This window comes from Ovis aries, chromosome 3 (assembly GCF_016772045.2).
Source record: "Ovis aries strain OAR_USU_Benz2616 breed Rambouillet chromosome 3, ARS-UI_Ramb_v3.0, whole genome shotgun sequence".
NCBI lineage: Eukaryota > Metazoa > Chordata > Mammalia > Artiodactyla > Bovidae > Ovis > Ovis aries.
The window spans coordinates 171,029,505-171,041,938 of NC_056056.1; the positions used below are offsets into that span (position 1 = coordinate 171,029,505).

Consider the following 12,434-nt stretch of genomic DNA (forward strand, 5'->3'; position numbering starts at 1 on the left):
GATACCTGTCATTATAACATTGACATTATGACCCACATAACCCATATGACATAGGTTTTTCAAAACCCATAAAATGTACAACACCAAGGAAAGTCATGACCAACCTAGACAGCATATTCAAATGCAGAGACATTACTTTGCCAACAAAGGTCCGTCTAGTCAAGGCTATGGTTTTCTCAGTGGTCATGTGTGGATGCGAGAGTTGGACTGTGAAGAAAGCTGAGCACCAAAGAACTGATGCTTTTGAACTGTGGTGTTGGAGAAGACTCTTGAGAGTCCCTTGGACTGCAAGGAGATCCAACCAGTCCATCCTAAAGGAGATCAGTCCTGAGTATTCATTGGAAGGAATGATGCTGAAGCTGAAACTCCAATGCTTTGGCTACCTCATGTGAAGAGTTGACTCATTGGAAAAGACCCTGATGCTGGAAGGAATTGGGGGCAGGAGGAGAAGGGGACGACAGAGGATGAGATGGGTGGATGGTGTCACTGGCTCGATGGACATGAGTCTGAGTAAACTCCAGGAGTTCGGTGATGGACAGGGAGGCCTGGCATGCTGCGATTCATGGGGCTGCAGAGTCAGACAGGACTGAACTGAACTGAAGGGTCTATGTAAACAATAGATTTTCAATGATAACCTTGTATCAGTGTAGATTCATTCATTGTAACAATGTACCTACTCTGGTGGGGGTGTCAATAGTGGGAAAGATTGTGTAAGTGTGGAAATAGGGATTATATGAGATGTCTTTGTACTTTTCCATTCAATTTTGCAGGGAACTCAAAGCTGCTCTACAAAAGCGATTTATTTTTTAAGGAAGTCGGAGCCTGTTTCCTCCTTTTCTATTTTCTGGAGAGAAAAAAAAAGAGCTTTGTTAAGCTATGGGACAACTTCAAGAAGTCAAATCTATGTGTAACTGGAGTCCCCAAAGAGTGGGACATAAAAATATATAAAGAATTAATGGCCCCAAATTTTTCAAATTGATAAAAGCTATAAAATCTCAGATCCAAGAAGTTCAATGAAATCCAAGTGCAAGGAACATTAAGAAATTTACAGTATCATAATGAAATTGCTCAAAACCTGTGGTTAAGAAAACAATCTTAAAAGGAGACAGAGAAAAAGGTCACATTAAATCTATAGGAACAAAGACTAGGATGACAGCTAATCTCTCTGGAAGCAAAGCAAGTGAGAAGACAGTGGATCAACATTTAAAGGGGGAAAAAACTGTCAGCTAGAATTCTATACTCAGTAGAAATAATTTTTAGAAACTAAGGCAAAATAAAGTTGTTTTCAAATATGCAAAAGCTGAAAGAAGTCATCTCCAGAAGACTCGCAGTATAAGAAATGCTTAAAGAAGTCCTTAAGTCAAAATGAAGTGATACTGGTCTTCCCTGGTGGCCCAGTGGTAAAGAGTCTGCCCACCATCGCAGGAGACATGGGTTCCATCCCTGATCTGGGAAGATCCCACATGCCACAGCGCTACTAAGCCCATCCGCCACAACTACTGAGGCCCACGCCCTAGAACCCATGTTCCACCGCAAGAGAAGCCACTGCAATGAGAAGTCCATACACTGCAACTAAAGGGTGGCCTCCATCACCACAAATAGAGAAAAAGCTCGAGCAGCAATGAAGACTCAGCGGAGCTAAAAATAAATAAATATTATACTGAAAAAGGAAGTGATGCCAACATGAAAGCATTTTCTCAAAGGAACTAAGAGCGCCAGAAATGGTACCTACATGGATAAACATTTAAGAATTTTTTGATTATTTAAATCTCAAAAGATAATTGGTTGTTTAAACAAAAATAATAATTATGCACTGTGGAGCTTTAAACATCAGTGTAAGTAAAGTTTCTGACAATGAAAACATAAGACCAGGAGGGGAGAAGCAGAAGTAAGGATTAGAAGGAGTGAAATGGATGTAGGCTGTTGTAAGTTTCTTTTGCTAAACAGAAAATATTATAACACCACATGAAAGTAGAGTATACTATAAACCCTAAAGGAACCACTTAAATAATAAAACAAACAGTTATAGCTAATAAGCCAACACAGAACATAAAATGGAATCGTGGAACCATATTTAAGGAATCTGAAAGAAGGCAAAAAAAAAAAAAGAGGCAGAAAGAACAAAGGAGACAAATAAAAAAACAGCTACCAAGATGACAGAATCACAAAGAAAAATGGTTAAGTTGGAGATTTTAATACTTTTCTCTCCATAGGTGATAGAACAGGAAGACAGGCAGTCAGTGAAGATATACAAGGTTTAAGAAATACTATCCACCTTCTTGATGTAGTTGACATTTATAGAACACTCCATAAACAAAGCAGAATGGGCATTATTTTAAAACGCACAGGAAAATTTACTAAAATAGACCATAAATAAGTCTCAATAAATGTAAAAGGACTCAGGTCATGCAAGGTATATTCTTTGACCACAATGGAACTAATTAGAAAACAGTAACAGAAAGATTTGTAATATTTCTAAATATTTAGAGGCTAAGTAGCTTCTTTAAAAAGAAAAGAAAAAACATAACTCATGGATCAAAGAAGAAATTACAAGGAAAATCAGAAAATATTTATGTGGTCAGTTGCTTCTAACTGTTTGCCAGGCTCCTCTGTCCATGGAATTTTCCAGGCAAGAATACTCAAGCAGGTTGCCATTTCTTATTCCAGAAAATATTTATGAACACACTACATATCAGAATTTGTGAAATATGACTAAATCAGTACTGAACATCCCTATTAAAGAAACATCCCTATTAAAACATCCACATCTATTAAAGAAATGGAATTTGTAGTTTAAAATCTTTCACAAAGAAAATTTCACATGTAGATGGCTTTATTGGATAGTTCCACCAAGTGTTTAATAAAGAAATAATATAAATTTAATATAAACTTCTAGAAAAAATTGAAGAAAAGAAGATAGGAATATTTCCCAACACATTCTTGAAGGCTAGTATATTCTTACAGCAAAACCAGAAAAAGACATTACAGAAAGAGAAAACTACAAATCAGTATCACTCCTGAACGTAGGACAAAAATAGTTCTAAACAGAATTTAGCAAAGCAAATCCGAAAGTACATAAAAGGAACAATATGTTATAGCCACAGGTGGCTTATCCCAGGAATGCAAAGGTGGGTTTAGCATTTTAAAATAAATATCATTCACCATATTAACAAACCAGGGAAAGAATGTGATCATCTCAATAGACACAGAAAAACATTTGACAAAATTAAACACTCATTTCTAGTAACAAAGCAAACCAGAACATGAAAGGAACTTCCTCAGCGTGATGAAAGACATCCTTGAAAATCCTACAACAATCCTATTATCCTACATAATGGTGAACGATCGAATGCTTTTCCTCTAGGATCAGAAAGAAGAGAAAGATGTTCACTCTTACCGCTTCTATTCAGCATTGCACTGAAAGTTATAGCCAGGGCAATCAAACAAGAAAAAGAAGCGAAAGACATACATTCTAGAAAGGAACAAGTAGAACTATCTTTATTTACAGTTGACATAATCATTGATGTATTGGTTTGGCCAAAAATTTCATTCAGGATTTTCCATAAAAATCCAATATAAGCAACACACACCCCCCAAAAAACCTGCTAGTACAAATAGTCATGGTAGCCTTATTTGTAATATTCAAAAGCTGAGAAAAATGCAGATTCCATCAATGAATGAATGGATAAATAAAATTCATACACGGGAATAATACTCAGTAATAAAAAGGAATGGATTAGTGATATAGTGCAATAACTTGGATGGGTCTCAAAATAATTATGCCGAGTGAAAGAAACTACCATTTTAAGAAGCCGTTAAAAAAAAAAACCTGACAATACCAAATAATGGCAAGGATATGAAACAATGAAAGTCTCATTCATTGCTGGTTGGAATGCAAAATGGTACATCCAGTTCGGAAAAGAGTTTGATAGTTTTTTAATATAAAGTTAAGCATATAGTTTCATACAACTAAAAGCTATTCCTAGGTATTTTTCCCGAAGAAATGAAACACATGTCCACATAAAAACCTGTTCAGGAATGTTTATAGCAGATTTATTCATAATTGTCAAAACCTGGAAACGACTCAAAAGTTCAATTGTATAAGGATATAGTTTGTACATACATAAGCCAACTGCACATGGAATGTGCAATGGAAAAGTGCACAGTAATGAAAAGAAATGTGCTCATAATACATACAGCAAAATGGAGCAATCTGAAAAATTTCACTTGAAATGTTTGACTCCATTTATTTGACATTCTGGAAAAGAAGAAACTAAAGTGGCAAATAGCAGACCAGTGATTTCCAGAGACCAGGGTTTTAGTGGGTTGAATGCCAAGGAGTGTGAGGACACTATGGGAGGTGATGGAAATAGTCTGTATCTTGATTATGGTACTGGTTACAGAATCACAGAAATTTGTCAAAATTCATGGACTATATATCTAAAAGCTATGAATTTTACTCTATGTAAATTATAGCACAATGAACAAAATAAAATATGGAAATATGAGATGGATAATATAACACTGCCCTAAGTAAATCATTTTTCTTTTCACATTAAAAAAAAAAAAAGAGCAGAGCATCTTTTACAATCTTAAGGTAAGGATTTGGCTAAAATGAGGATATTTTGTTTTATCATAAAATAAGAATCATGAAAGCTGCTTCAAATATTCTTACTGTTGTCACAATCTTATGTTATTGAAGATTTGCAAGTCCTAATCCAGACCCTAAAGAGCAGAAGTGACAATAGTTAGTGGCAGATTACGCAGGTTCTTAACTGCCTGGACCTTCTCTATTTTTCCTGTTTGTGTATTGGCTGCCCATTGTTGCATGGAAGATATGACCTGGAAATCAGAAAAATGTAATGTCACTTTAAATTTCTGGTGTGAGAAAGAAGGAAGGGGAGAAATGAAGGAAAATAAGAAGGGGAAAACGGGAGAAGGAGAAAAGAAAGAAAATATAATAGACGTCTCAGCTTCCCTCTGTCTTTACTCTAGGAATTAGATGTTCATTCTTTCATGTCCCACCGGAAGGGAAAAATCAGATTGGGAAATTGCCACTGTGTCCTTCTTCAACCCCTTTCAGTATTTAAAAATTTTCAAGACATTTAGAGAAATGAACAAATCATTATTTAGTTTCTGATATGAGCTTAAATATTTCTAGTTTAATGTACAAAGAAACTCTTCTCCTAGAATGACAGTTTTATGCTTATATTTTTGGTCCTCCAACTTTCTCTTTTTAAGGAGTTAACTGATAGTGAACTTGGAAGTCAAATCCCAGTTCTACCACTTCTTAGCCGTGCAGCCTTGGGCCATAAGTTTCTGATGTGTAAAATGGGATGACAGTATGTTTGTCCTTAGAGCTGGTCGAGGATAAAACTAGGAACATGCATTTCAGGCATTAGCACCATTTCCAGCTTAAGTGCCCAGGCACTCTGGAGGTGTCCTTATTGTTTGCACAGATCACACCACATTGTGTTTCCTTTCTCCCTAGGCTATTATGGAGGGCAGCGGCCGGATAAGAGCTGAAAATTACCCTGACAGCACCACTCTTGTTATTGACATAGCAGAAAAAGATGATTCTGGTGTTTACCACATAAATCTGAAAAATGAAGCCGGGGAAGCACATGCAAGCATCAAGATTAAAGTTGTGGGTAAGTCCTCAAGTCAACAAACTTCTAGGATCAAGCTGATGTGCTTAGATCCTAGGAAGACTTTCTGAGCTCTTGGGTGTCTCAGCTTTTCTGGGTAGCTGACAAAGAAACTCACACTATAGCTGTACTTTATAAACCGCTGCCTTTCTTTCTCTGTCTTTGCCACTTCTTTATATGGCTTTCTTTTTCTTTTCTTTCTCCTCTTTTCTTTTTTTCCCTTCTCTTCTCATCTCTTTTCTTGCCTAGAGGACTAGTTGCAAGAAGGAATAGCTAAAGTTAGGCTTTGGGGTTGCCGACCGAGTTCTCTGCTGCCACACTCCCTTTCAGTGTCTTCCACAGTCACTGACACACAATTGTTAAATAATTTCCGGCATCACATTCATTGTAGAGTGCCGAGGCAGTGCAAGCGCAGGTTGGAAAAGAATTTTCAGAGCTTTTCAGAAGGGAGTGAGTTTATTAAGAACAAAGAGCAGAGATTATGAGGGCACTGCAAATGCAGCGGGCTAACCTCCTACCATACCAGGGAGAGTCAATGCTTTTTATGGGTTAGTAGTGTTCTTGCCTAGAGAATCCCAGGGACAGGAGAGCCTGGTGGGCTGCCGTCTATGGGGTCGCACAGAGTTGGACACGACTGAAGTGACTTAGCAACAGCAGCAGCCAATTTTTATAGCCTCAAGACAAAGCAAATTCCTGCTGGACGGTTGGCATTAGGTGATTGATTAGGGCACCATAGGGTGACTACCAGGGTGGGCACTTTTGCTTCATTTGGGATCAGGAAGTCTGCTGATAATTAAAGATCAGGGTGGCTTTTGGCACTGTTTACAAAGGGGCTCAGTCAGTTCCAGAGGTGACCTTGGTTCTGAGCTCCACTTCCGTGGCCTTAGTGCAAGGACTAGCACCTGTGGCCTTGGGGCAGGACTCCGCACAGAGCAATAAGACCTGCCTTGGTTCTTAGATGACTTTCTAAATACTTTTTTCCAGCTCCCAAAACCAAGTGAAATGAGTCTAGCAAATTACTGATAGACCAAGATCTCATGATTTCTTCATTCCATTTTAGTTTTCCCTCAAGAAACATATTTCAAATTGATCCAAAGCTAAGGTCACTTTATTACATATTGAACTATAGAAGACATGGTAACTTGACATTAAAAAATATATATATTTATTTGGCTGTGTCAGGTCTTTGTTGCGGCATGCCAGATCTTCATTGCGTCTTGCAAGATCTTTCGTTGTGGTTGGATGGACTCTCTAGTTGTGACATGTGGACTCAGTAGTTGCGGCACACAGGCTTAGTTTCTCCCAGGACTGTGGGATCTTAGCTCCCTGACCAGGAATCGAACCTGTATCTCCTGCATTGCTAAGTGGATTCTTAAGCACTAGACCACCAGGGAATCCCTAACTTGCCATTTTTGACTTAGATTTCTACCAGTCAACATCTTGAACCTTCCAACTGATGTAAAATGTACAATAATTAGTCCCTGATTTAGTTCTGCTGAAAGTTCACTTTGTAGTTAAGAAACAAAATCCCATCCAATATTTAGGCAATAATTTAATTTCTTAGTCACCATTTTCAAGACAAACAACAAGTCTTGGATTTCATGTGGTCCTATAATGTGATACCAGCTTAAAGGATTTGGAAACGTCATTTGAATTTGTGTTGGGCTCACCTTCCCTGATTCCATAGGGAACAGGACCTTACGCCTAAACTAGTTAGCCAGTGCATTTCAGTAAACATGGAAAAATAATCAGAAATAGCCTTGCTTCTGTGATTATTACCCCAAAACATATTCTCCCGTGAACACTTTTCTTTGTGCTTTTGGTCAACTTTATTTTATTCTACTCTATCTGTTTGTCTGTTACAGATATCCCTGATCCTCCAGTGGCACCAAACGTGACAGACGTGGGAGACGACTGGTGCGTCGTGACCTGGGAGCCTCCTGTCTATGACGGAGGGTCCCCGATCTTAGGTAACTGCATGTTGGTTCACCTGTGGAATGGCCAGTGGAGCTGATGTGCTGTTTATGCATATTAGCACAAAACACATTTTAAAATACTGAATTTAGAAGAAAATCTTTAAATATCCATTCAAATTAAAATATAGTGGGAGATGTCCTTTAAGTAAGTACTTGAGATTTAAATAGCTCCTATGAATATCATCTGATTTCCTATCCTCTTTTTTTTTTTGACATTTCTATTCAGTAACTAATTTTGAAACAATCATAAGTCTAACTTTGTTCTGGTCAGTAAATGCCCAGTTCCAGAGAATCATGTCTATGAAGCAGTTTCATTTAGGGTTAAATACTTAGAAGAATTTACTTCCACCATGGAACAAGAACAGTTTTTTACTTGCTAATAATGAAACTTACAAAACTGGTTATTTCCCCCTTCTTACGTACATTGCTGGGACTCATAGTCACTGTACTAATTTCTATGGCCTACATATCTGTGGTCTACTTTTTCCTCTTCTCTTCCTAGCACCACTTTAACTTTTTAGTGTTTTTATTTTTGTCTATATCCCATGATGTTAATATTCGTATTCCTTATAATCTCTCTCAAACAACTGACGGAATAAGATGAGTTGAAAATATATGTATGACTTTTTCACTTAGAGTACTGAGAATTTAATAAATTTTCGAGAATTCTAATATCTGACAAAGTTTAATTTTAGAGGCCAAGGAAAAACCTGTTTTCATTTTGTGTCCCCTTCAGGGTACTTCATTGAGAGGAAAAAGAAACAAAGCTCCAGATGGATGAGGCTGAATTTCGATCTCTGCAAAGAAACGATCTTTGAACCCAAGAAGATGATTGAAGGTGTGGCCTACGAGGTCCGCATCTTTGCTGTCAATGCTGTTGGCATCTCTAAGCCCAGTATGCCCTCCAAGCCTTTTGTTCCATTGGGTGAGTCGAGAGATGTGTCTTTGTCATGAAAGTCATTGTCCCAGGTTGTGACTGCTGTCTTCTGACTTCTAACTAAACCAGACCTAGAAGCTTCTTGGAGTGGTGCCAGAGCAAGAAACTGGAAATTGTTAGGGACGATTGTCTAAGAAATTACAAACAATGTGATAGAGTTGAATGCCTTCATAATGTAGGCCCTGGAATTTATTACTGGCATTCCAAAGACAGCTGTGGGTGGCTCTGTTGCCCCTCCTCACTGGAAACATAGTTGAGCCTGTTGACACATGACTACCCTCATTTGACCTTTTGAAAGTGTAAGCCAGCACCTTAGTATAGACACCATAACTAAAACAAATTGAGATCTATTCAACCAAGCACACTTGGAAGCTAGTCTCTTTGCTTTACAATTACACTTTAAATGTTATCTATGAACCAAAAAAGTCAATTCAGTAAAGGCAAAGAAAGAGATGTCTCTGCCATCTTATAGTGGAGAAATGTGATTTTCAAGAAGAGTTTGCACTTGAAAATTAAGAAGTTATGGGAAATTTACACTAGATCATTAGATCTCAAACTTTGACTTTTTTCAAATGCCTTGGGCCTCCCAGAATCCCACACCAACCTCCCAAGTAGAGGGCAAGTGTGGCAGCATTTCTAAAATATTTTTTGTGCCTGGCAAATCTTTGCCATATACACAGCGTATACTCAAGAAGTCTTCACTGAATTTTATTAAGATGTGGGGGCTTCTGTGTGCATTTTTATTTGTATCCTAGTTCATTTTGCCACAGTTCCTGTGCCATAATTCTGTAGTAATAGTTTCTGCTTTTTCTGTCTTTTTTATCTTGAAAGCTGTAACCAGCCCTCCTACGCTTCTGACCGTCGACTCTGTAACTGACACCACAGTCACAATGAAGTGGCGGCCCCCAGACCAGATTGGAGCAGCAGGTTTAGATGGCTATGTGCTAGAGTATTGCTTTGAAGGAAGTAAGTACAACTCATAATTCAAACGAATATCGTCATCAATAGGTGAGATATGCCCCCCCTTTCTTTTGCTTCTGTCTTGGGAATTCTTCTCCTGCCTACTGAAAATGACAAGCCAAAGGTCATCCTTCTGTGATGGAAAAGAATTCAGCCCTTCATTGGTATTAATCATTTGAGATCTCCAAAATATCCAGATGGGCTCCCAGATCTGACCACACGATAGATCTAGGACATAGGAGGAAGGATTCTAACCAAACTTCAGGGATCCCTTCTTCTTGAATTGGTGGAATCAAAATGTGCCAAAGCAAAATAAAAGTCTAGTTAGGATAAAGCAAATTGGAAATGCTAAACTCTATACTGAGCAGAGGTCAGTTATCAGCAGAGCTACCTATTTCTAGGTAAGGAGAGATTATATATTTGACTATCTGGTGATCAATTCCTGCCTTCTTACAGGAAAAAAAAAAAAAGAATAATCAAGAACAACTTTCAGTGTTTTAAAGAATCAGTAAAGAATCTTCCACCAGAGAATGTAAGAAATAGATTTGACAAATGGCAGTAATTTGTTTCAGGACATGAGTGTATAAAGTGTTAATGGTTTCATGATTTACGTTTAGGAGGTGACTAGAAACTGGCAAAAAAAAACCCCTCTTGCTGATAGAAATAATAAAAAATAAAAAATGACACAAGATAATATGGGCCGGAGTATATCTAAAACCAAAAAAAAAAAAAAGTACAGTTCACTAAAAGCCTCTTGTATTTTTTGATTTCCTACTTGTCTTGGTTTGGAGATGGGTGAATAAAACTGCCCTACCTCTAAACTCAGGCTCTATTCTAGATGATGGTAGGTAAACAGTCCACCAAGGAAGTTTATTCAAATCTTAACAAATGAGAGGCCAAGATAGCCTCTAAGAAAATTCTTTGGACCTGCAACTTTAACATGACTCTCACATGAATGAAAGAGAGACTCCAGAGCACATTTGAGAAAACAGGAGTGTGAACAGAAGGAAAACGTCTATGAAGAAGAAACTTTGAAGAGCAGACGGATGAAAAAGAAGCCCCAGGCCTCTGGATGGGAGCACCTGTGGAAATAACCTGAGTTGGTCGGGAGGGTAGAAGAGAAAGGGGAAATAGAGAATCTTGGTAACACTCCATTCCATTCACATGTACTCACTCACAGAGCACTGTGCTTGATTTTTCCAGGGCTTAGAAATCCACTAACCAAAACAACAATGGGGGGGGGGGGGCGGGGAACAGTTCCCAGAGTTATCCCAGTGTGGGAAGGGGCGTTGTCACTCAGGCAACAAATAAAATCTTGAGGATTTCAGACTATGGTTTATTCCTACTCCATTCCCCTCCTATTTGGAACACCCCCCAAGCCCTCCTCTCTGCTATTTATACTGCCCCGCTGGCAGAATTCCCCAGTCTTCTATGTGATGGGGCTGCTGAATGTGAACCTTTTGTGTATGTATGAAACAGAGCAAATTCTTTACTCTTTTCTTTCTGATAGGTTTAAAAAGTGAGAAGATACAGCAAAATGATAGATGGCTGTCATTTTGATGTTACCCACCTTAGATAAAATACAACAAAGTGTATTTTACATAATTTTGTGTGTGGTCTGTGTAGATATATATGTATACCCCCATACATATATATATGTACACAGTCATTATGACGTATATATTTTGCCACGTAATGTGTTGGAATTAGCTTTCTATGGAAGTTCTTTCATAACGTGTTTATCTTTCTTCTTGCAGTCTTTTCTTACTTCCTTTCTGTGGCTGCCCTTTTCTCCATTCTCTTTTAATGGCTGTTGTCCTCCAGACTAATTTCTGTAGTGTTTGATGCTTTTAGATTCGTCAGGTTTTATTCTGTAAGAGAATTCTTTCTTTTATAAGATCGTGTGTTGGTTTGGACTCTGTCTTTCTCTTGGTTTTTATTTTGTAATGCCTGCACCATTTTACTCTTCATTTTCTTCCTTCACCCTGGTTCTTTTTCTTCCTGAAAACTTTTCCTCATGTATCAAATAACTTTCACATTCCTTTCCCAACCCCTGGACACCAATTTCTTTCTCTGTTTCCCTCAAGTAGTTCCAACATGAAAAGTTGTTTTTGTTTCTCTCTGATCTTTCTTTGTCCTGTTTCCTCTTGAAATTTTCTTCTTTCCTAGTTCTTTACTCGTTCATGCATGTTTTCTCAGTCTCCTGTTTCATGTTCTCATCGATTATCTCTTCATTATGAAATATCAACATGGTAGCTCCCAAACCGACCATTGAATTCAAGGTGTTTCTCTTTTTCAAAGTCCTGAGTAATTTGTATCATTCACATGCCCTCCTAGCCACCAAGATATTCTGGCTTGCTGCTCCTTCTCCCTAATACTCTAGAAGGGTTGAACTAAGAGAAAGAAGAATCCCCATTCCCCTGCTCCCTTCCTCATAACCTAGATGGTCATCATTCTGAACCATTGGGGGAACACCCACAACCCCTCTGTGAGCCAGGAGCATCCTCCCCCTGTGTGGAATGCAGGAACCCAGGATAGCTTAATTTGTTTGCTAGACCAAGAGCTTGTTGTCATGACAACCAGGGGCTGCCTCTTGGGCTGTGAGGGCAGTTTTTATTTTCATGGAGAACACTTCCAATTCCTGGTAAGACAGGGCTGCCCTTATCTCAAGCGCCCTCACTCCCAGGCTCTGATGTGTGAGCCCCACGGAGGGAGAACTACGTTCCCTGAGGACCCACCAGCCCCTCCCCAGCTGAGGTGGCAGGGACAAGAGCAAGGGGAGACTGCTCCACTGCAGACTGCTCCCCTATGGAGTCTAGGATCTCTTCCGCTTTTGTCTTCGGGGTCTTGCTTTGTTCTTTTCTACTTCTTGCTCCCAGAGTTGGAGGTGTCCCAGCCTCCTTTCTCCTCCTC

At 38.7% G+C, this 12,434-nt stretch overlaps 1 protein-coding gene across 38 annotated transcripts in view; it reads left to right on the forward strand.

Annotated features, from left to right (window-relative positions):
* MYBPC1 (myosin binding protein C1) overlaps window positions 1–12,434 on the forward strand; it is a 95,368-nt gene that overhangs the window by 59,014 nt on the left and 23,920 nt on the right. For all 38 annotated transcript variants that reach the window (XM_060413105.1, XM_060413108.1, XM_060413114.1 and 35 more), the window contains 4 exons: window positions 5,492–5,651; window positions 7,514–7,618; window positions 8,361–8,549; window positions 9,393–9,527. In XM_060413105.1, the coding sequence (XP_060269088.1) occupies window positions 5,492–5,651; window positions 7,514–7,618; window positions 8,361–8,549; window positions 9,393–9,527 (589 nt within the window). The remainder of the gene's footprint in view (window positions 1–5,491; window positions 5,652–7,513; window positions 7,619–8,360; window positions 8,550–9,392; window positions 9,528–12,434) is intronic.